At 39.5% G+C, this 23060-nt stretch overlaps 3 protein-coding genes and 1 non-coding gene across 5 annotated transcripts; 2 read left to right on the forward strand and 2 right to left on the reverse strand.

Annotated features, from left to right (window-relative positions):
* Positions 1–24: 24 nt before the first annotated feature.
* On the reverse strand, positions 25–96 carry trnap-agg (transfer RNA proline (anticodon AGG)). The gene has a single exon. It is a non-coding gene; the product is annotated as a tRNA-Pro (tRNA).
* An 875-nt stretch (positions 97–971) lies between these two features.
* Positions 972–3179, forward strand: wnt11f2 (wnt 11, family member 2). The gene is made up of 5 exons (XM_077231160.1): positions 972–1147; positions 1526–1761; positions 1920–2197; positions 2289–2581; positions 2877–3179. The coding sequence occupies exons 1-5, from the start codon at positions 1068–1070 to the stop codon at positions 3049–3051; spliced, it is 1062 nt and encodes a 353-aa protein (XP_077087275.1). The 5' UTR covers positions 972–1067; the 3' UTR covers positions 3052–3179.
* A 5197-nt stretch (positions 3180–8376) lies between these two features.
* On the forward strand, positions 8377–13331 carry igbp1 (immunoglobulin (CD79A) binding protein 1). 2 transcript variants are annotated; one of them, XM_077231122.1, is made up of 6 exons: positions 8377–8689; positions 9245–9553; positions 10003–10198; positions 10357–10433; positions 10513–10622; positions 12495–13331. In XM_077231122.1, the coding sequence occupies exons 1-6, from the start codon at positions 8475–8477 to the stop codon at positions 12641–12643; spliced, it is 1056 nt and encodes a 351-aa protein (XP_077087237.1). In that variant the 5' UTR covers positions 8377–8474; the 3' UTR covers positions 12644–13331. The 2 variants fall into 2 exon arrangements, with proteins under 2 accessions (XP_077087237.1, XP_077087240.1); XM_077231125.1 differs by having other exon boundaries at positions 8380–8689; positions 12498–13331.
* A 477-nt stretch (positions 13332–13808) lies between these two features.
* LOC143739039 (uncharacterized) lies at positions 13809–16632 on the reverse strand. The gene is made up of 9 exons (XM_077231126.1): positions 16527–16632; positions 16311–16413; positions 16067–16231; positions 15760–15838; positions 15447–15523; positions 14957–15022; positions 14640–14693; positions 14298–14436; positions 13809–14085 (listed from the first exon to the last, which is right to left on the reverse strand). Exons 1-9 carry the CDS (start codon positions 16600–16602, stop codon positions 13984–13986), a joined length of 861 nt encoding a protein of 286 aa, XP_077087241.1. The 5' UTR covers positions 16603–16632; the 3' UTR covers positions 13809–13983.
* Positions 16633–23060: the final 6428 nt, after the last annotated feature.

The following is a 23060-nucleotide window of genomic DNA, read 5'->3' on the forward strand; positions in this document are numbered from 1 at the left end:
TACGTTTTGAAAAACAGAAAATTAGGGCTCGTCCGGGATTTGAACCCGGGACCTCTCGCACCCTAAGCGAGAATCATACCCCTAGACCAACGAGCCGCTCCGCGCAAATACAACGGGAAACACATAGTTTATTTTGAAATAACTATTTAAGGCAGAAATTGTTCCTTTCTTAGTTCCCGAGGAACCTATGAAGATAATTTGGAAATGTAGCCTACTGTAGGACTGGGGAAATGTGACGTTTAGATTAAAATAGAATTATGGATAATTGACATTTAATGCTCTCAGCAGCTTTTGCCTGGTTAAAGACCCACTGCTGTTTTAAGCTGTTTGCGCTTGTAAGACTTGACGAACAAGAAATCCGGCTTATCATCAGGGAAAAGCCGAATCTAACATATTTTAATATAAATGGACGGGTTGTTGGTCCCGTTCGGACAGAAATCTTCAAAAGACTAAAGCCCAATTGTTTCCTTTGGGAAGGCGCACACCCTGGAAAGCTGCTTTACAGATGATGAGGCTGTTGCTGCTAATGGCTTTTTTTTACCCTCGACAAATCGGTTAAAACGTTGTTTGCTCACAAGGCTATTATGCGCAAAGGAAATAACACCAAACAAACCATTACGTCTTAATCATAGACTGTAAAAAAGAGGTCTTAATGTACAAAACATAATTAATATAAAAAACGGTGTTGTAGCCTACTGCCAATTTGGGGTTGATCTGCGTGATACCCAACAATTTAGTGAGCTTTGATAAATTCTAATTGCGTGACTAGACAATGTGGTTAATTTTGTTCTTTTCCAGTATATTTTCCCTCCTATATAAATTAAATGTAGTAGATAATCCCTCCGCGCGCTTCTTGCATATGAATCTTGAGACCGCCCACGCGCCATGGGAGGGAGGGAGGGGGCGGGTCGAGTCCCATAGCTGACCTATGAAAGAGAGAGATCCTCACTTGGACTCGTCTCGGACACATTTCAGCGTTGACATTAGGCAGTTCGGTGAGCATCTTGACCACTGTTAAAGACAACAATTCGGACTTCATTAAGATTTCTAAACAACAAAAGAACGATATGGCAGAATACAGGAATTGTCTTCTATTTTTCGTTATGTCTTTGAGCGCGATTTATCCATGCACAGGAATATCATGGCTGTAAGTATTTATTTTTATTCGGCAAGCGACATGGGATTAATTCAATATTTTATGATATCTGACATTTTAGGTTTTAAATGTCACATCGAGAACAGAATAGAGTTCTATTCACGAATGAAACGGAATAATTAATGAGTTTTATTTATGAAACAATTAACTGAAGTTCATTAAAAGTTAATCAAGTGGATTCCGTGATTTTCACTGTTTTTGTTAACTGTCAGCTGTTGTTTTTGTCGATCACTTTGTTGCAAACAAGTCCTGTCATGTAGCCTACAAGACAGCATTATTTAGTCAAATAAAGTTAGTAGGCTATTTACTATCCGTCAGATAGTAGTCATCTATATACATCTATATCTATATAAATGTTTGTATTTGCAGTGGCTTAACGGCAAACGGGAGCTCTGTCGGTTGGAATCAGACGCATCACTGTAAACTCCTGGACGGGCTTGTGCCAGACCAGCTTCAGCTCTGCAAACGGAACCTCGAGCTCATGCACAGCATCGTGCACGCGGCCAAACTCACCAAGAGCGCGTGCCAGGGCACCTTCAGCGACATGCGCTGGAACTGCTCGTCCATCGAGAGCGCCCCTCACTTCACCCCGGACCTGGCGAAAGGTGATTACATCAGCATTTGTCTATAATCAGCATCATTGTATTGACCAGCACCCACCCTGCTTTTTAGATATAAGTTTCAGCTTGAACTTGCAGAGTCCACACCTTATGCAAGCTCAGGTTGCTAGTGCATGTGGTCTAACAGTGATTTCTCTGTGCAGGGACCCGCGAGACAGCGTTTGTGTTCTCTCTGGCCGCTGCAGTGGTCAGTCATGCTATCGCCCGTGCCTGTGCTTCTGGAGACCTGCCCAGCTGTTCATGTGCAGCAGCACCGTCGGAGCAGGCGGCCCCAGACTTCCGCTGGGGTGGATGTGGGGATAATGTGCGCTACGGCCTGCAGATGGGCTCTGCTTTCTCAGACGCGCCCATGAGGAACCGCCGCTCGGGACCACAGGCCTTCAGACTCATGCAGCTTCACAACAATGCAGTGGGAAGACAGGTAACTTCAATTACGTGCTTACCGGCGTCACTGGCATCATTTAGCAATTTCATTTCATTAATTGTGTGTCTGTTTTGTTGTTTTTGTATAGGCACTCATGGATGCTCTAGAGATGAAGTGCAAATGTCACGGTGTTTCTGGGTCTTGCTCTGTGAAGACCTGCTGGAAGGGCCTTCAAGACATCAACAGCATCTCCGCCGACCTCAAGTCTAAATACCTGTCGGCCACTAAGGTCATTCCGCGTCAGATAGGCACCCGCCGACAGCTGGTCCCCCGCGAGATGGAGGTGAGGCCGGTCGGAGAGAATGAACTTGTCTACCTGGTCAGCTCGCCGGATTACTGCTCACAGAACGCCAAGCAGGGGTCACTCGGAACCACAGACAGGTGAGATATCCATCATCAATCAGGATTATTGATTACTGATGAGTTGAGAGAGAGAGAGAGAGCAATCAGTTCTCAGTCACTGTAATGAATGAGGGATTATCACTGATCTGACAGATGGGACAGCACAGCGGAAAGAAAAGAGGCACATGAATAGAATCGGTTAAACATTATCACACACACACACACAGGCATGAATACTGATTCTCACAACACAAATAAGCTCAAATGCTGCTGTTTGAGTTATTTTGTTAAAGTAAATTATGTGTAAATAATTTGCTCTCCATCATCTCTGCAGGCAGTGTAACAAGACTGCAACTGGCAGTGAGAGCTGTGGACTCATGTGTTGTGGACGGGGTTATAATGCCTATACGGAGGTGCTGGTGGAACGCTGCCAGTGTAAATATCACTGGTGCTGTTACGTGTCCTGCAAAACCTGCCAGCGCACCGTTGAGAGATACGTCTGCAAGTGACAAACCACCTTATAGACTGTCTCCATCGACAGAGACAAAAAGGGATGTTGCAGTGCTGGGCGAATGTGTATGATCATGTTAGAGCCATAAGTGGGTGGATAATCCTCTAAGTGCTGTAAGGATGGCATGAAAGTGAAGAAAGAAGAGCCGGAGTTGAGGAATATGGGGTGGTGAAAGAGTTAATGAATGGCTGTAAACAAAGAACCCTGCGGGGAGGCCCTCAAGGCACCCTGTGGAAAACCAGAGTGATAAGCAGTGGCGACTCGCAGAAAAACTCATCAACTCCAGCTCAGAGAAAGAGAATGGGGGAGGGGAGGACTGTGCTGGTACAGAGTGACTCTACTGCGGTAATACTTCGCACATTGCTGGGCTGTTAGGATCGGTTTTGGTCACATACATTTCATGACACCAGTTACAAAGCAGCAAGAGATGGAAATCAAACTGTTTAGTTTGGTTAACCTCAGAAATTCTCTGCACTCAGTATTGATTATGAAGGTTGTTGACACTCTTTTTATAGCAAAGTAAGTGTCCTTTATTTTTGTGATGTTGAATGACTGAATTTTTCCATTGTATTTGTGAAAAGAAAGATGAAGTCCACGCTTTTCCCCCTGGGAAAACTTGTAAATTTTGTGTAAAAATAAAAATTTGTATTTATTTTATTAAAAATATTTAATGTGGAAGAGACTAATTTGGAATTTTTCATCATAAATTTAAATATCCTGTTAGCGTAGGTCTGATTTGTTAACATTAGTTAAAATGAAATTACAATGAGCAATATATTTTCGGAACATTTATTCACTGTTCATGTTAGTTCTCAGTGTTTTTTAACTATGCATTTAAAAACATAGTAAATGTTGATATTAATATAAGCTAAGATTAATAATTTTTATAATTAGTTCATCAACTAACCTAGTTAACTAATGTTAACAAATGAAACCTAATTGTAAATTACATTACAGTTTGTCTGAAGCAGTTTTTCTGGAGTAGATTTATGTTGCTCAGAATTTGTGATCAGAATTGTATAGCAGTTCTGTATGTAATCGTTAGCATGTTTTCTCTGATCTCTCATCAGCATTCTTTCACATCAAAGACATGTTCAGGATATCAGTGCTATAGAGAGATTAAGAACCCAGATAGTAAGTATTGAACCGCAGCTACAGGAGAAAGAGACAGAGGGCTAACCTGTTCGGCGGTTCCTTTTGTCTTTTGATTTGCCTGATTTTATCTCTGCATTGTTACACAAAGACAAAGCCACACACAGACTTCTGGGCCCTTTGCAGGACAGGTCTGAGCCTCAAAGGGGGTTTAGATTTTGCTCAGCGTTTTACAGTTAACAAGGCTTTGCATTTTATATCAAAGATGCTTGTTGAATATAAAATGCACTGGCAGAGAAGAATCAGTGATGTTGCTAAAATAGCAGCAGTTATTTTTGCTTTATAAACTTTATCCAGGCCTTTATCAGCCACGGGACGTGAGATGCTTTCGAGATCTCAGGGATGAAGGAGTGTAGTGGAGTTTCTTTTCTGTCTAAAAGATATTGATCTCTTCTGAAATCAGAGGATTCTCTCTTTTCCTCTGTTGACTGTGCACCTAGTGTGAATCTCGGTGGAATGCAGCTCTCCATTTAACCGGGTCCCATGTATTGTTTACTAAGAGCACAACACCACACTCCCACACAAAGAGTATTTACACACACAGTCTGAGGAAGACTTTATTAGTGCTTAGCTGTTTGCCGAGTGACTGTTTGTGAAAACAGATGCAGGACAATCCCACCGATCTCTGCTGACGGACTCTTTTTCAAACAAGCATTTGTTTTTCCTTCACCGTGGGAATTTACACTGACTTCTGTTGTTTTATGCAGAGATGATATTTTCTATCCTCTAACGCTCCGTTTTCCTCGTGGTGACCTTGGGATGGTCTTTCCACAGTGTAGGTGGCTTCCGGTTTTACCATCAACCTGAGTCGCACACACAGACAAAATCTTTTTATAAACGAATAAACTTTTCCCTTTCAAAAACCCTTTGACTTTTTCGGTTTTAATTAAAACATTATTTAGTCCCTTTCTTAAGGGACATTTGGTCCATATTCTTTCTAACATGTTCCACATGAGTTCTGTGAAAGCAGTTTTTGGACTGTGTGTGTGTGTGTGTGTGTGTGTGTGTGTGTGTGTGTGTGTGTGTGTGTGTGTGTGTGTGTGTGTGTGTGTGTGTGTGTGGCACCTGTCAGTTCTGCCCCCCATATTGCTGGTGCTGCAATGACAAAGCAAAGGGCACAAAAGGCTGTAAATCTCACAACATAGCCGGACACACACACACATACTGAGAATAGATCTACAAACGACTCCAAATATGTGAAGAATCAACAGCCTGGCGTGACAAAAATAGAACTTAAATTCTGTTTGATCGATGCGGCAAGAAAAAGCTGCAAGTTGGAAATCACATTCACACGTTTGCTGCATGTTATTTAATCTCTCTTCAGCTCATTGGGGTTTTCTGGTGTTTATTTGAATATGGTTTTTCTGTTATTCTATAGGGTGACAGTTGATATATGTTGCATGTTCCAAGGGTAGAGACCAGGGTTAAAGGTCATGACTGGGTTAGACTTAGTCCTCCACTATGAGGGGAATTTTCTTTTTGTGGACAGAAAGACAAAATAACCTCAGAGCTCATTAAAGTGATTAAAAAATATACACATGAGAGATTGCACTCACACCTGCTCAAAGGCCCTTAGCTGCATTCAGCAAGTTAAAATGTGTGGTTAAGCATTAGATTAAGAAAAGACGGGATCAGGATCAGTGAACTAAATAAACATGTTTGCCTCAGCCTATAGAGAGTACTCATCAATCACGATAACGGTTTTAAAGGTGATGATACCCAGGGCAACTTTTTGGGCAATGTTGCCATCAATGGGCAAGCAGTTGAGACACAGGGCCCACGGCCGTTGCCCATTCTCAATGGGAAAGTTCCCAAGCAACATCGCTCGGCTACATTGCTCAAAAAAAGTTATCCCGTGTATCATCACCTTAATGTGACTTGGTTTCCTAACAGCTGATCATGCCAGAGGTTTAGCAATACAACACCCTGGGAAAATGAGTAGTTTCTGCTTTGTCCTAGGCTCAGTATAGTTAAAGCAGCCCTGGACTGTTACTTTATGAAGTTTATTTGTACTACACGGTATGAATGATTCCGTTAAACACACCCAGACTCACTAACTGCAGGCAAAATCATTAATATCAGCCATCTGTGCTTAAATTGTCCTCATACACTCACATAAACAAATAATCCAGCACACGGTAATGCATACACATATCGCATCGCGTCTGGTTAGGACCTCTATGGTTAGGACACGGTGTAAAGCTTTCTAAAATGAAAACTGAGTGGACCCTTTGGGAGATCTTTTCCTACTTAGATTTTTTAAAGATATAGTTCAGAATGGTCATGTTGACAGAAAAAGACCAGGAGTTTTACATGCAAAACAATTGTACGCGCAAACTAATACGGAAAGATTTTTCTGTTTAGGCTAAAGTTAGCCTTTCGATAAAGAGGCAAAATGTGTGGGAACTCATACCCTGACAATATACTGTCCAGAGGGGAACAAGAGAGAAATTCAGGTCGGGAAAGTAGTTTTTGCATTGTGAAAAAAGCAAATTTTGTAAAGAGTTTTTATTTTTATTTGTGTAAGATATTGGGTCTTATTTTGCCTAAATGGCAAATTGTTTTTTTTTTTCTTGTTTATGCATCAAAACGATTGGATGTATGTTGTCCTGGTAAACTTGTATTTAATAATTATTGTAACATTCAGATGAAGGATGGGTTCAACTCTTTTTCTAATCTGTTCATCGACAATTCATTATGGCAAATGTAAAAACAATGTTTTTTTAGGTCACTATAATTACAAAAGAATATATTCTTTTTCCTGTTAAAATAAATGTTTTTGAAGGTTTTCAAAAGCTGACTCTATCAAAATTAGTTACTTCTAAACAATTAATGTAGTGAACTTTTAAGAGTAAGTTTGTACATTTTCAAAAAGATCACAGGATCATCGTTTTAGTTCCAAAAGCGCCTAAGAAAATCAATTACTAAATTATGTATAACAAACCACTCATTTATGAGTGGTTTGTTATGAACAATGTAGGCTAATAAGTTATTTTTGATATCACATTGTACAGTTTGGTATTTTTATGCAAAAGAAGAGGCTGAATTTTTGTGTAATAATATTTTCATTATAGGTTAGTTTTTTTTACACAAATTTATATTTGTAAGTTGCTCCAAGTTTTGTGGCACTTCTTATTTTAAACCTAAAGCAGCTAAAAACGAATGCCTTAAAACTGTAAATTATTTGCAATTAGCTATTGAGTTAAAGTTTAATAATATTTGATATTACTGTGCTTTTATATATTTCGCTATTTATTTATTGCAATGCTAATAATGATAATAGCGTTTTTTTATCTAAGCCGCTATAGAGGGAATGCGCGTGACGTCACCGTCAGCTGGAGTGATTGAGGCCACGCGAACTGAGTGGCAAAACGACTGAGCGGCGGCATTGGTTTCAGCGTGAATGCCGTGAAAAACACAAAAAACACATCTAAAACGGGAATGAGCTTAGCGATTGACTGTACAACTACATTTGACAAGAAATCTGAGGTATATTTTTACAGACTGCCGAAAGCTACAGAACAGAGAAGCAAATAGATCGCTGCAATTCATAGAAACAACTGGACTCCTGGCAGCGAAAGGTGGATTTGCAGTTATCATTATTGTGTCAATATGCTGAATTTAGTGGTAAAATCATTCTCTATATATTGTATTGTTATATATTGCAGTGACAACTCATCAATCAAATATTTACCACTGTATATTCTGTATAATTTGACATTTTTAAATAAACACTGACAAAAAACTATACACGTTTTAAGTCTAGATGATATGATGATATATATAACATTGATATAAGTGATAACCTGGATTTAGACCTGCCTATATTGTATTTATATAAACCATTCACAGGCAAATTTGCTGTATGTATTTCCCCGGTGTCAAAATCAGGCACAAATAAATGTCAGGAAACACGATTCCTGGCTGCATGTCAATATCCATGGATCACTGGATCTTTAGTAAGTTGTAAGGAACACTATATTGAGTCCAATCTTAAGTTTAAACTTATAATCGTTTGTTTTACTTGCGTTTTCGAAGTTTCCGGTATTAAATCCAGTCACGCAGCTGCTCTTGTGCCACTCAGTCCGGCTGAGGGAGCGTGTTCCGGCGGGAAAGTGACGTTAATGCATTCCCTCTATAATAAGCACTGATCTCTGCTGACATCCACAGTCAGTCGTCAGAACTGCAACATCTAGAAACCGACCGGATACAAACTCTAAGAACAGGAAAAGACGGAAGCCGAGTTGGGTCTTAAAAACGCTTTGAGAAATGGCGGCTGCTGAAGACACAAACAGTAAACAAAACCCCAGTGGTTCAGATGCTCCGAAGCTGTCGGATTTGCTGGATCGGGGCTGGAAGCTGTATGATGAGGTGGACACCACGCATGAGTCGAGCAGCTCCAACGCGGTGCAGGTGAAAGTGAAGCGCGCCATCGTGCAACTGGAGGAGGCGACGAGGATGGTCAATCAGCTGAATCTGTTCAGGTTAGATAGAACAACACACACTTACACGCACTCTCGCACACGAAGGGATCAATTCAAATGTTCATTTTATAATCAGTGTTGCTGTCAAAGCACTAGCTACAAGCGAGTGACGCGCTGATTATGATGGGAACTATTTTTCGGGTAGTCATCCGTTGCAAATTAAAAGAGTAACGTTAAATGTGCTTTTTAGTTGCACAGTACAGTAGTAAACAGAAAAGGGCATTAATCTGCAAAACTGGTTGTATTGTTACCCAATTCCTACTGTATTACTCGGCTGTGTAACTTACTCCGTTTTACTCTGAATTGAAGACGTCATGGTGATGTAATATCATCATTGATTTTCTAATTTGGTTTGTTACACATGAGATATTACAAACATTATGGATTATGTTTTTTTTGTTTTGTTTGTTTTTAACCTAAACCATATAATATTCTAGGCAAGTAATGTTAGTGTATTGTACTAATGCACAAATAAATAACGTGGTCGTTATGAAACAACAGCCAATGTAAAACTTACTGAAGTGCTTCATTAATTGACTTTTATTTTTCGGGTAGTCATAATGAGGCCCTGGAGGAGATCTCCACAACCGACCTGAAGTACCTGCTGTTGCCGGCTCTGCTGGGAGCGCTCACCATGAAACAAGTGAACCCCAGCAAGCGGCTGGAGCATGTGCAGGCGTCCCAGGTCTACTTCAGGGACTTCCTCCAGAGGTGCAAGGACTATGACATATGTAGCTTTCAGCTGCCAAGAGCCAGTGAGCACACAACAGATACTCCTACTGAGGAGCGCATGAATCCATCAGTGCCAATGTCACAGCCAGACCTTATCGCCATGGCAACACAAAGACAAGCCAAAATCGAGAGGTGGGTTAGGATTGAATATTTGGTAACATGCATGTACCTATCCATCATCTGATGTCCAGGGTACACCAATAACATTTTTATTATTATTGTAGGCCTATATACACTACTGTACAAAAGCTTGAGGTTGGTAAGATTATTTAATGTCTCTTATGCTCACCAAGGCTGCATTTATTTGATTTTTAAAAAAGCAGTAATATTGTGAAATATTCTTCTATTGTAATTATGTAATTTTATATTCTTTAAAATCTCATTTATTCCTATGATGGTAACGCTGAATTTTCAGCAATAATTACTCCAGTCTTCAGTGTCACATGATCCTTCAGAAATCATTACAATATGCTGATTTTCTGCGCAAGAAACATTTCTTCTTATCAATGTCGAAAACTAGTTGTGCTGCTTAATATTTTTGTGGAAACGTGTGGCATATTTACTCTGTAAGTTGTTTCCAGGTTTAATCAGCGTAAGGAGACCGAAGCCAAGCTGAGTGAGATCAGGGGACTAGTTGAATCGGGTTCAGCTGATGAAGAGGTGGTGAGAGATTTTTACCTGCTGCACGTGCGCAGGTGGGTGACACTAGCCCTTGAGGAGATCGACTCCATCAACCAGGAGATCGAGATACTGAAACGGATGGAGCTTTTCAAACAGGTATTTCATTGCCACATACTGCTGTGCTTTTATTTTGTGCAAATAATGTGTTTACGTAAATCTACCTCTGATTTACTGCAAAAAAATCATATAAGATTAATCACAATTTAAAATTTGATTTGATTGGCAGCCTTAATAATAATTGTTTGTCTCTGTAGAGCAACCCCCAGCCATCCCCACCCAAAAGACCGCCCATGAAGCCTTTTATCCTGACTAAGGATGCTATGCAGGCGAAGTACGTGTGCATTTGGAGTGTGCCTGTTGAGTTCAGTGCTGTAGTTCTAGTGTTGTGTGTTTTTCTGAATGTATTGCAGAGTGTTTGGTGAGGGATATCCCAGCCTTCCCACCATGACAGTGGACGATTGGTATGATCAACACCGACGGCAAGGATGTTTACCTGACCAGGGCATACCACGCAGCGCAGGTGCTTACACGCCCATTGAGTGCTTTTGCTGGACATAATCTTCTATTAAAAGATATAAATAGAATCAATGTCTTTAATTTACTTTTCATTAGGGCTGGGAGATATAACGATAATTATTGCGATATAATTTTTCTCGATAAAACGATATGAAGAGTTCGTTAAATGTTCGATAATGTTTATGCGCCAAATGCGGAACGAAACTCATTTGAACCGCGCGCCACACGGACCATTTATCCGCTCGGATCAAAGTCCAAACGTGTTGCCAACTTAGCGCCTTTGGCGCTATTTTTAGCGACTTTTCAGACCCCTTTAGCGACATTTTTTTAAAAAAGCGACTAGTGACAAATCTAGCGACTTTTTAGACAAACCTTAGTAACCTCCAGATGTTGCCAGTGCTGTCCTGCGAGCGCGAGCTCTTGCTTTCTCCCTGCCGTCACTCTCTAACTGCGTCTACCTTGTTCAGTGAATGGCTGAGACGAGCAGCAAACTGGGAAAGCTGGGAAAACTGGAAGGCTGGGAAAACACATTAGGCAGACAGAGCGCAAGTACGACGCGATGACGTCTTGAATATGCTAATTAGCATATGACATCATTTAGCGACTTTTAGGGAAGGCGTCAGCTACTTTCCTTTGAAAATAGTTGGCAACAGTGCGCGAGCTCACGAAAGCTGACGCGTTTACTCTGATCGGCTCGCTCACGAGATCCAGTGAAAAGCGCTTGAATTCAGCCAAGAACACAAATGTCTCAGTAATTTAAACCAGTTTAAAGGCAGATGAAACAGCGCTGACAAACAGGAGAAACACTGTGCGCAACGATACAGTCAGAATCTGAATTGATACTGAATCCATTTACCATGGATTTACTGTAACGTTAGCCTAGTAATATTAACTGCACCATGAAATGTGGGATATACATATTGAATTGTATTATATTATTAATGTAGACAATGTATTAAATGACTAATGGAATATAATTACAGTATTTAATAATGTATTTAGGCTACTGTTTTTCATACAAATACCATAGAAACTATAAAGTTACATTTTGCCATGATATTGAGGTGCTATAGGCTATGCCTGGTTTTATCTGTGGTTATCATGATCTAAATGCATGATACTGGATGACCAATGGTTAATTTTAATAAAACTCAAACAGTCATAATATTAAATTTTTTTAACAGATGTTACTGCTTTTTTAATGAACATAAATTTAACATAGTAGTATTAGCTTGAGTTAGGATGCAGATTTACTGTCAAGTCACTGTCAAATATGCGTTTCGAGACAAAACATGTAATATTAATATTGCAGCCTGCACTGCAAACTGCTGAAGATACGTGCCATCAAAGTCAGGCAACACAAGCCTGTTTAAAGACTTGAAACAATATCATCCATTAGCACATGCAGAAACTAAGAAATATATATTTCTATTCAGATATTTATTTTAAGGAAAAATGACAAATGTTTGAATGTTCTACCTCAGATTTGTGAAATGTTCACCTGTTTGGCAAGTGTTTGTCATGATATGTTCTGACAATAAAGAGTAGTTTAAAACCACAATTAATGTTCTGGAGCAAAAAATCTGCCTTTAAACTTGAAATAAAGATTTGACATTTATCGGTATAATTATCGATATCGACTGATATATATAAAAAAAAATCGTGATAATTTTTTTGGCCATATCGCCCAGCCCTACTTTCAGTTAGAAGTGTTCAGTAGGTCTGTCAAAATCATGAAATTTGCATTTATCTCAAATAATTGCAATTAGATCAATAATCCATAACCCTGACAGGCCTAGTGTTCAGTTTATAGTACTAAAACTGAGGAGAGATTTGCCTTTTTACTCAATTCAGTACCTCTGTCTTTCCTCCACAGCAGATGGAGATGCAGAGGAGGATGAGAGAGCTGAAAGAGAGAGGAAGGAAGAGAACGATGATGAAGAGGCACTGCAGAAGGCACGGGACTGGGACAACTGGAAGGACACACACCGGAGAGGATATGGCAACCGCAAGAACATGGGCTGATCTAATCTCATGCACGCACACACACGAGCATCCTTTCAGTTCCCACAAATAAACATCCCAATGCTGCCAATGTGACATGGACACAACAGAGAGTGGCGCTGTAGTGCTTAGTTAATTTGGTTACTTTTTTTCAACAGATTTAGCATAGTTGACTTTCTTTTAAATGAGACCTTAAGCCCCTGGGCATCTGTAGAGATGGATGTTTGGGCGTCCTTGCATCGCTCCACATGATTAAATGTTCGCCTTTTCTTCTATGTTGTTTTGAGTGCAAGATTTCTACAGAAGTGTTCCCTGTACTGTTGCTTTTAAAGTCATAATCAGTCGACTCAGAAATATGTCGTCACCCACATAACTCCACCTTATGTGCTGTTTGATTTGGAGCCGGTTAAGACTGCATGTTCTTTAACCATTAGCAGATATTGCTCGGCCTCGTTGTCTGGATCAGATTAGCTACTTCGGCGAAGACGGTTCAGCAAGAGCAATTAGAACCTGTATCAGCACTTGCATGGATCTGTGACACTGTTTAATGTGGATCGGAATTGCTGAAGAAACTGTGGGACATTGGAACAAATTGTTTAGACTGCCTTTTTATTCTGACATTTATTTATTGCTTTATCAGGCAATTTTGCTTTTCTTTAGGAAAAATCTTTGTAAGGTCCTGTTCTTGAGTAAACATAAAGAAAAATCACCAGTGAACAGTCTTTTCTTCTCATTTGCCACATTTTATGTAATCTGAGATGTCTACTAATGATGCATGTATTTTGAAGTTTAATACAAAACATTTCAGTACAAGTTTAGTATCAGCATAACAATTTGAGAAATGCATTGAATTGAAAAATGAACATGAATTTTTTAGTATTTGGTATGTCCTTTGGTTTTGATGACAGCACCAATCGACTCTACGTGTGCTAAACCTAAAGTCCAGAATCCATATTGTAGCATGACTTCACAAAATGACAACCAAAAATCTGCACTTTTCTATATGTGCCATTCATTGAGAATGCTTTTTAAATTTCACTTAAATTCCGAATTTTAAATGAGGTACCAAACAGGATGCAGAACTGAATTTTGTATTTGAATGCAGGTAAGTATAAAACTTTCCATAAACTTGAAATTAACCATAAATATGTTGCGATCAATGTTTTAAAGCTAAACATCTTTAAAAAATGAGTAGTATTTTTATTTTATTAGACAATAAATACACTCTGCTATGCTTTCACTGTTTCTTAACCTGTTCAAGCATGTTCTATTCTGGATGATGTTTGATATTTTAACTCAACAAATAATGACAAAATTGATCAGATCAAAGAATGATTAGATGTAAATTTAAAAAAAATGTTCTACAATTGTAGGTTTAATTGGGGTCGTGGAAATCCATTGTGTAGGTTTCCATGCTCAGAGGAACTGTAGAGTGGAGCAGGAGAATAGGGCCGATTCTGTGTCTGTTGGAGCAATTAAGAGCAAGAGATTATTTATTTGAAGAGAAGACCTTTGATCATCCACAGTGAGCTCATATTCTCAGTCTTATCAGAAATTGCTCATGTGCTGTATAGTGCACCATAATATGCTCTCTGATGCCATGAAAAAACAAGATTATAAACGTTTACCAATCTATTCCTGAAATTGAAATGTTTGGTACATTTGTGAACCATACCAGGTCTTCATATGTGTTTGATGGGGCGTGTGGCCTGTAATGGTTGTGCTCTGCAGAAGGCCTGTGTTCTTGATAGGGATTTCGGCTGGATGAATCTCTTGCATAGGGGTTGCTAAAAATCTGACCCTGACCTCCATTGCTACAGTTACACAAATACACAACACAAAAATCACTGAATTAAAGACAAGGACATGAAATACAAAACATGGAACACCAGGATTTTCACTTTTGGTCCGAATATATACTGTATATATACATATACATACACACACTCAGTCTATTTTGGCAGAGAGTCTGTTGTGAAACTGTGTGAGCTATTATTATCAATTTATGTAGAATTACCTGTAGGGCTGTACAGGACCTTGGATTGGAGGATCACGCATACCATTGTAGATGCTGTGGAGGCAATGTAAATTTAAGTGTCAAATTTTTCAGGATCCAACAAACATTTGAATTCTTCAGTCTCATAAGCATTTACTGTTTACATGCAGCGCTGTTATCTGATTCTAATTATATGCTAAATGTGCCAGATTATCTGAAAGTTAGTGTTGTGTCAATGGATAACAACGACACACACTTAAAAATGCTTTAAATTGCATTGTTTCATTCCTCTAGCACAGGGCACTAAGCATCCTTCACATGTTGTACTGCTCATATACCTGTTTGTCTCAAGGGGTCTTGTATCAGTCATGCTGCTAGCAGATGGACGCACACTGCTAGATAGACTGAAGAGTGATGCAGATTAATGAAATATTATAATACATGATGATATGGGAGATAAAATAAAATAAAAAATGACATTCCAATTGCAGTGATCTTTAAAATATAGAGGTCAGTGGTTCCAAAATCATGTGAATGATATATGAACAAATCCCTCTGTAAAAACCTTCAATATAAATAGAAATGACATGTGTTGGGGGGGGGGGCTCATTATGAGAAAACGGTTTTAAAGATATATATATATACTGTAACTGGAATCTACAGATGCAAATAGATATAGTGTAATAAAATAATCACATAAATGTGTATTTTGGATGTTTTCACTGAAAAGGATCGTTATGGAAGAAAAATGCATTAACAGTGCAAAAACAATGGTTTAGTGTCTAGCCTTGAAATAATAATAATCATCAGAAGAGAGATCAAATTCACCTATAGGGCCCGTTGGACTTGGCTGTCATGGGAATGGGATTTTGTTGTACAGGTCTCATGTTAGGGGGAGGTTGACCCTTTGAAAGCAAGACAAAAGGCAGAAAAAAGTAAATGTGCATTTTTAATAGTTGGCAGACCATTCAGGAAGTTAATTTATCAGTCTTATGCTCTGTTTATGATTTGTTTTGCTGATTTTATGGGTTTCAAAGGTATTTCCAGATGGTTTCACATTTCTGATAGGGTTATGGCAGCCTAGTGCTACTGATATGAATCATTAACAATTTTAACCACAAGACACATTAAGTTGACTCACATTCATATCAGAAGCAAAATTAATTCGTGGGAACAAGTCCTGCTTTTTAAAAGCTGTATTTGGTGTCTTCATTTCTTCACTGGGCACACACACATATGCACAAAATGAATGAATAAATTACTTGTTAGGCATAAGCATAACACACAATAATTACTTTAGAGCATCATGGACTGTAAGACATATTTTTTAATTACCCTGATAAAGTCAGACTATATGTAACAGAGACAAAAATGTAGCGGATGCTTTTCAAAATCAATAAAGCAACTATTAGCTCCATTAAAGCTAGAGTTGTGTTTTTCATTCTCACCCTGTGTCGCTCTTCTTTGATAGCAGCATCAACACGTAAACAATCACCCCCACCATCACAGCAAGTGTGAGGCCAGGCAGAGATGCCACCAGGGCAAAGGTCACTACTGTCCATCTCTGAGAACACTTTTCATCAATGTAAAACTCACCGCCTTTACTGTTGCAGCTACACAGAAAACAGAAGGGGTGAATCTCAACACAAGCTAAAGTTTAAACTACAGTGTAGAGAACTAAATGTAGATTACCGACAGAATGGCTTTCCATCGAAACAGATACATCTGCTATTTGTCTGATCACACTGCCCAATGTCCAAACATGGATTGAAGTCAACAGTATTCTTACAGAGAGCTGAAGAACACACATACAGAAACTATAGTAATAGCTTACAACTAATATATCATGATTGTATTTAAAACATTCAACAACCATTTTAACATATTTGAGCCTTCTTTTGAACACACACTTACAGTCTCCCATCAGTCCAGTTGCCTCTTCAGTAAAAAATAAGATGAAACACACATACAGTAAGACCTTCATCTTTAAGTTCCCACACACATCTGAATTCCACCAGTGCCACTTGCATAATAGGCTCTTTGCACTTGACTCGGTTATTTATTTATTTACACACACCCAACACAGTGAGAGCTGGAGTATGCGCAAACATTCACATATTGGATTTGAAACTCTTGCAGATATTTGAAGGTGTGGACGTGAACTTTGGTCCTTTGGTGTAACTATTTGATAATTCAAGGTGAACTGGTGAACAAATATGAATATAAAATTTATAAAAATGCTATTTAAAGAAGTTTTAGATGGTGTTTATCATGCCACAATGCAGGACATTTAACTTGTTTCTTCTCACTTTTTTTTTTTTAAAGAAATGACTACACTATTCTTGTGCCTGGTTTCTCCCAAGATATATATATATATCTCTCAATTCAATTCAATTCAATTCAATTCAATTCAATTCAATTCAATTGAGCTTTATTGGCATGACTGTGTAAAATAGCACATTATTGCCAAAGCAATAGTAATATATAAACATATATGTAGATAAATAAACGTGAAACAATAATAAACAAAAACAAAACATTTCCATATTATGCATAAATATATCACAATAAATAAAATAACAAAAACATATACAATAACAAAAATAAGTACAGAGAGCAGTATAATGGAAAAGAGGGTTCAGCCCTTCTCCCTCATATGATGGCAGGAAGACACATACTACACTGCCGACTGAATACACTCTTCGTTCTCTCCCAAAATATAAGACAGTTTGTTTATGAGGCTCGCTTGTTGGAATTGAGGTATAATCTGTGCTATTTGTGTAAAATAACAATAACTCTGATGTTTTTATACTTGCTGCACTCGGTGAGGAAGTGCAGCTCGTCCTCTACGACTCCATCAGTGCAGTGTGAACACAGTCTGAGCTCTCTCTCTCTCCAGCTCTACTTGTGTCGGCCCGTCTCCACACACAGACTGTGGTCGCTAATGCGATACTTTGTCAGGAGCTTTCTCTGACCATAGTTACTGATATCAGTCAGGTATGGTGCCACTTTATAATCAGGCTTTATTTTGTGGAAATATTTTAATTTATTTATTTGTGTGACCTTTATCTGCCAATCGTGTATGTATTCTTCTTTGGTTATTTTCCTTATTTTTTTTACTTTTGAGTGTCTAAATTGAATTGATGAATTGAGTTGGTGTTTTTCCACTAAATGTATCATGGGGTCACTCTCTGTGTGTCCTGCCCTGTATCTGAGAGCGCAGTGATGGTAACTCTCTGTCGGCGCGTCTGATAGATGGAACCAGAACTTTACGGCTCTCTTCTGGATTTCAGACAGTAGAGGGAATCTGCCTAATTCTGCCCGGCAACCCAGACTTGGAGCATTTCTGTGAGTTCCCAAGATGTTCTTGCAGAACTCAAGGTGGAAAATTTTAGCAGGGGGTTTTGTCCCAGGATTCGTAATTTAATTAAAATTTGGGGCCCCAGATTTCACAGCTGTAAAGAAGGATGGGTTTGATGATGCTGTCAAAGATTTTCAGCCACAGTTTAATGGGTGGGTTACATTTGAACAGGGGTTTTCTTATACTGAAATAAGCAAAACGTGCTTTATCAGTCAGATCTTTTATTGCTGTGTCAAATTTTCCAGAAGCTGAGATTGTCAGACCCAAATAATTATAACACGTGACATGATTAAGAATTGTTCCCCCAAGTGTAAATGACCAGTAAGGTAAGGCCTAGTCGCTGCTGTACTGATCCAGAAGCGAGAGGCTTTGGTGCAGACCCTCTTCATGAGGAGACAGCAGCAGAAGATCATCAGCGTACAGGAGGCTTATGATTTCTCTGTGCTCGAGGGTCAGACTGGGACAAGAGGACTTCTCATGTGCTGATGCCAATTCATTAATATAGATATTAAATAGAGTCGGGCTGAGGCTGCAGCCTTGACGGACTCCTTTAGTTTGACTGAAATAATCAGTACGTTTGTCATTAATCTTAACCCCGCACTTGTTCCCGTTGTATATGTCCTTTATAATGTCATATGTCCTTCCTCCTATTCCACTTTGGATTAGTTTTAGGAAAGTCCATTATGCCATACCGAATCAAAGGCTTTTTTAAAGTCAATGAAGCAGCCAAATATTTTCCCTTGTTTTGTTTGTTGGACGAGTTTTTGTATGAGTGTGTGGAGTGTGTAAATGTGATTTGATGTTCTCTGTTTAGGCATAAATCCAATCTGAGAATTGTTAAGGATCTTGTGTTGTTGGAGGAACTGAACTAGCCTGTCGTTGATGATGGAGCAGAAGAGTTTGCCCAGGTTGCTGCTCACTGTGATGCCCCTGTAATTATTTGGGTCGTACTTCTCACCCTGTTTAAAGATTGGTGTAATCAAATTTTCTTTCCATATCTCAGGGAAGTGTCCTGCTTTTAATAAAAGATTGAATAATTTGAGAATTGCATCTTTCAGTTTGGGGCTGCTGTGTTTCAGCATCTCATTTGATATTAAATCCACGCCACAGGATTTTTTTTTGTTTGGGATTTTATCTTGTCTGTCAGTTCATTCAATAATATGGGCTGATCTAAATTGTTTAGCTGGTCTTTTACAGTGCGTTCCAGGTTATAGAGTTGGGAGGTCAGGTGTTTTTGGGTGAGTGTTGGTTTATTTTGGGAATAGAGTTTTCCAAAATGTTCGGTCCAGATGTTTGGGTCATAGATGGGAATGTGTTTGGGTTCTTTTGATTTATCTAATTTATTCCATAATTCCCAAAAAGAATTCTGATCTACTGCCTCCTCAATCTTATTAAGCTTTGCTTTCATGTGATCCGCTTTTTTCTGTATTAGTATTGACTTGTATGTTTTGAGGGTTTGCTGATATTTGTCTTGTGTTTGTTGGTTTGCAGGGTCTCTGTGTTTTATATTGGATAATGATCTTAATTCTTTTCTCAATTTTTGGCATTCTTTATCAAACCAACCATCTTTAGCAATTTCTTTCTTACATCTATACTTTTTTCTTTTTCTCAGGGCTTTTCTGACCACTGTGGAAAATATTTCATTTAATTGATGGGTTGCTAAATTGATCATTTTCTTCTCTTCGCTAAATGACTTAGACAGAAATGAATCTATCATGTTCTGGACCCGAGTGCTGTGGAGCTGGGCTTCATACTGGGCAGGACTTTCTTTACCCCATAAAAACGTGGAGGTAAACCTTCGGATCTGAAGGCCGGAGGTTCACGGATCTGTTCAGACTGAGGACTGTGTGACTGTGGTCTGATAATGGCAGCTGTGGCATCACTGTGTAATAGTTGACTTTACTGTGGTCTACATCAGTAATGGCGTAATCTACTGCGCTGCTGCCCAGATATGAGCAGTAGGTGAACCGACCCAGAGAATCTCCCTTTGTTCTGCCGTTAACTATATACAGACCCAGGCTTTTGCAGAGCTGTAGGACTTGTTTTCCGTGCCTGTTTATCGTGTTGTCATAATTCTGACGTGCCTTCGTAAAGTGTTTCCGTTGATATATATGTGAGTTGTTAATATATTTGTCTCCATCTGAGGTAATGTAATCTGCTTCCTTCCCCGTTCTACCATTCAGATCCCCCATTAACAGAACCGACCCTAGAGATTGAAAGTAAACGATCTCTGACTGTAGGGTTGGGAAGATGTCTTCATTATAATAAGGAGACTCATATGGGGGGATATATGTGGCACACAGGTACATGTCCTCATCTAAACACAAAAGCTCTTTTTGAAGTTTTAACCAAATATGTGTTTTCCCTTTTTTCACAGGCTGAATATAGTGCCACAAATGATCTTTAAACCAAACTATGATTCCTCCTGAATCTCTTTTGTTTTTAATGCTAGGCTGTTTGATTGAAGGGATTCGTAGCTCTCAGTAGTTTGGAGGAGTGCAGATTTTGGAGTCTAAACGACACCATGTCTCAAGTAATATAATTATATCTGAACTATATACAATATTAACAAAATCAGGGTTAGTAATTTTCTCCCCAAAAGCAGAAGAGAACATCCCCTGAATGTTATAGCATGTTATTTTAAACGATGACATTGACGAATATTGGATTTACCAGAAAAATGTATGAAATTCATGACCCAATCATGTTTTAAAATATAGATTAATCAATTAGAAAGGTAATATAGAGGATATATAGAAGTATGGTGAGTAGGTCAATTTCACACATAGAATAAAAAATAAAAAATAAATTATAAAAATTAAAAAAAAAAATTAAAAAAAAATTTAAAAAGTGGTTAAGAAATAATGGTCATTCTTGACAGACACACTATGAGTATTTAAGCTAACATATTGTCACATATAATTTGCAGCATGTGTTTGATCTGGATCAGGTCAGTGGTGTCAGCTCTACCTGTTCCTGCCACTACAGCGGCGTAGCTGTCCGTCTGTCTGACTGACTCGCACTCAGGGGGTGTTTTCTGAGGGCGTTTCAGGGCTGACTCCTTGATGGTTTTTGCGAACAGTCTCATGCCCTCTCGATGGATGTGGATACGGTCATACAGATGCTCATGGGTGATGCGCTGATGGTTGGCTATGTGAACGCTCGGCCTTGAAGCACAGATGTTGACTATCTCCGCGTTGATTGTGTTGATGATCCTTTGAGGGACGTCTCTGCGAGGTAGAAGGGTTGATATGATGACCTTGGCTCCGGGGTAGATCCTGCACTGATGTCGTTTGTTCCGGTGTGAAGAATGATGTGTGACGGTGCGCCCAACACTCCCTCTCGCAGCAGTCTCAAAGCAGAGTGTGAGGTGGGACACTAGAACTTCTTCACCGATGTGCCCGGAAACAGACGTCTGTGGTCAAGATGGTGGCCGTTGGAGTCACAGAGGATGACGATGTTGTCTTTACTCGCCTGATCTCTGCTGGTGCTCGTGGATGGTGTTGTAGTTGGTGGACGGTATGGTGTGATGGTTCTGTTGACTTTCCTCTGAGGGGCTTGATGAGATTGTGGGGTTGCAGGAGTGAAGGAGCTCCGTGATGGTGTACTGACACACTGCTGATGTTGAGCTGTGGTTGGGATGCGTTCAGGAGTGAAGGAGCTCTTTTTTGTGTGTGCTGACACTGCTGATGTTGGGATGCGTTCAGGAGTGGAGGCGCTGTGTGTTTGAGTGCTGACACACTGCTGATTTTGTTTTGTGTGCAGCTGGTTTCTGGTCTCTTCCAGCAGTCTCTCCAGTGTATGGCCGTGTTGTTTTCTTCTACCCAGCTCCTCTCTCACCCTCCTCAGCTCCTGTCGCAGCTCCTGATTGGCCTCCTCCAGATGTTTAACGGCCGAGCAGAGCTGTTGTAGTTGTTGAATGCTGTGATGGCTGGACATATTCAGGAGCTGGTGGATGTTGTTGGTAGTTTCCTCTTTAAACAAGTAGTAGTCCTGCTCCAGCTCCGCGATGTTGTCTCTCAAGGCCTTTATCTTGGGAGACACAGGAGTGCTGATGTGTCTGTCTGTCCGAGGAGTTCTTGAGCCTGGGTCAGTGTTTGTGTCCGTTGTGTTGCAGAGTCCCTCCTCTGTGCTTCTCTTCACTTAAGGATCTTTCTTAATCTTCTGAACTTCCACTTTAAGGTTTTTGAAGTTCCTCTGGAATTCATTGAGGCTGGTTTCTGGTCACTGGACCATGACTGTTCCGTTATGATAGAGGTTCACAATCAGCTTTGTGTCGTTGTCTCCTTCCAGAGTGAGTTGTCTGCCTTTGCTGATGCCTCCTTTTCTTCTACATGTCATGGCAGAGCTGAGGATGGTGTGCCAGGCTGATGGGTATTCAGTGAAGAACAGCAGGTTACACCGGACTCTGTTGTCTTCTGGTCCACTGTAGTCAGACAGCAGTAACTCTGGGTTCTCTCTCAGGATCATCTTTTCTTATCTTTAGTAGATTTAACTTCTGCTGGATATATTATCTCCAGCTCCTCTTCATTTTTGAAAAATGTCTCTGCTTTAGGTAGGCCCATGTTGTTCTCAACTGAATTAACTGCCACGGGATGTTAGCTTGGCTAGCAGTTAGCTTGATATGTTGAGTCTCTATGTAGTTTTTAGGTGATGACAAAAAAAAAATTGTTTTCAGAGGTCTTACCTTCAAAATCTTCTGCCTCTTTTGTTTACATTTAAGTTTCCAATCATCTAATTACAGTTTGAGTCATAAAAAACTTACATTTTCTGGCAAAAATGTTGTTGATATCAGGAGCTCATATTTTTGCTGCCAACTGTCATCGGAACTCTTTCTCTCTCTCCCTCTTTCTCTCTCTCTCTCCCTCTTTCTCTCTCTCTCTCTCTCGATTCCTTGCCACTCACTTCTGGCTTGCTTAGTTGGGGACTCTAAATATTCAACAATATTACTGATTTGACTGCAATGACACTACCAGAACTATGAGAACTCAAATTGGCTGGATGATGAAATCCCTGTTTTCTGCATTACTGCTTTATAGATTAAATTAACTAATTTAATAATTGATTATATTTATGACGGA

Source organism: Siphateles boraxobius, unplaced genomic scaffold, assembly GCF_051911475.1.
Source record: "Siphateles boraxobius isolate OS27281-9 unplaced genomic scaffold, OSU_SipBor_1 16, whole genome shotgun sequence".
NCBI classification, from domain to species: domain Eukaryota; kingdom Metazoa; phylum Chordata; class Actinopteri; order Cypriniformes; family Leuciscidae; genus Siphateles; species Siphateles boraxobius.

What these genes read in the sequence shown, in the direction of transcription:
- LOC143739039 (XM_077231126.1), bottom strand. Translation starts at nt 16,602, where the DNA reads ATGAAGGTCTTACTGTATGTGTGTTTCATCTTATTTTTTACTGAAGAG. An exon ending in GATGGAAAGCCATTCTGTCG is followed by an intron (nt 16,232 to 16,310) that starts GTAATCTACATT and finishes TTTTCTGTGTAG; the next exon opens with CTGCAACAGTAAAGGCGGTG. An exon ending in AAGTCCAACGGGCCCTATAG is followed by an intron (nt 15,023 to 15,446) that starts GTGAATTTGATC and finishes ATCACTCTTCAG; the next exon opens with TCTATCTAGCAGTGTGCGTC.
- wnt11f2 (XM_077231160.1), top strand. Translation starts at nt 1,068, where the DNA reads ATGGCAGAATACAGGAATTGTCTTCTATTTTTCGTTATGTCTTTGAGC. An exon ending in ACAATGCAGTGGGAAGACAG is followed by an intron (nt 2,198 to 2,288) that starts GTAACTTCAATT and finishes GTTTTTGTATAG; the next exon opens with GCACTCATGGATGCTCTAGA. An exon ending in TCACTCGGAACCACAGACAG is followed by an intron (nt 2,582 to 2,876) that starts GTGAGATATCCA and finishes TCATCTCTGCAG; the next exon opens with GCAGTGTAACAAGACTGCAA.
- igbp1 (XM_077231122.1), top strand. Translation starts at nt 8,475, where the DNA reads ATGGCGGCTGCTGAAGACACAAACAGTAAACAAAACCCCAGTGGTTCA. An exon ending in AGACAAGCCAAAATCGAGAG is followed by an intron (nt 9,554 to 10,002) that starts GTGGGTTAGGAT and finishes AGTTGTTTCCAG; the next exon opens with GTTTAATCAGCGTAAGGAGA. An exon ending in AAGGATGCTATGCAGGCGAA is followed by an intron (nt 10,434 to 10,512) that starts GTACGTGTGCAT and finishes AATGTATTGCAG; the next exon opens with AGTGTTTGGTGAGGGATATC.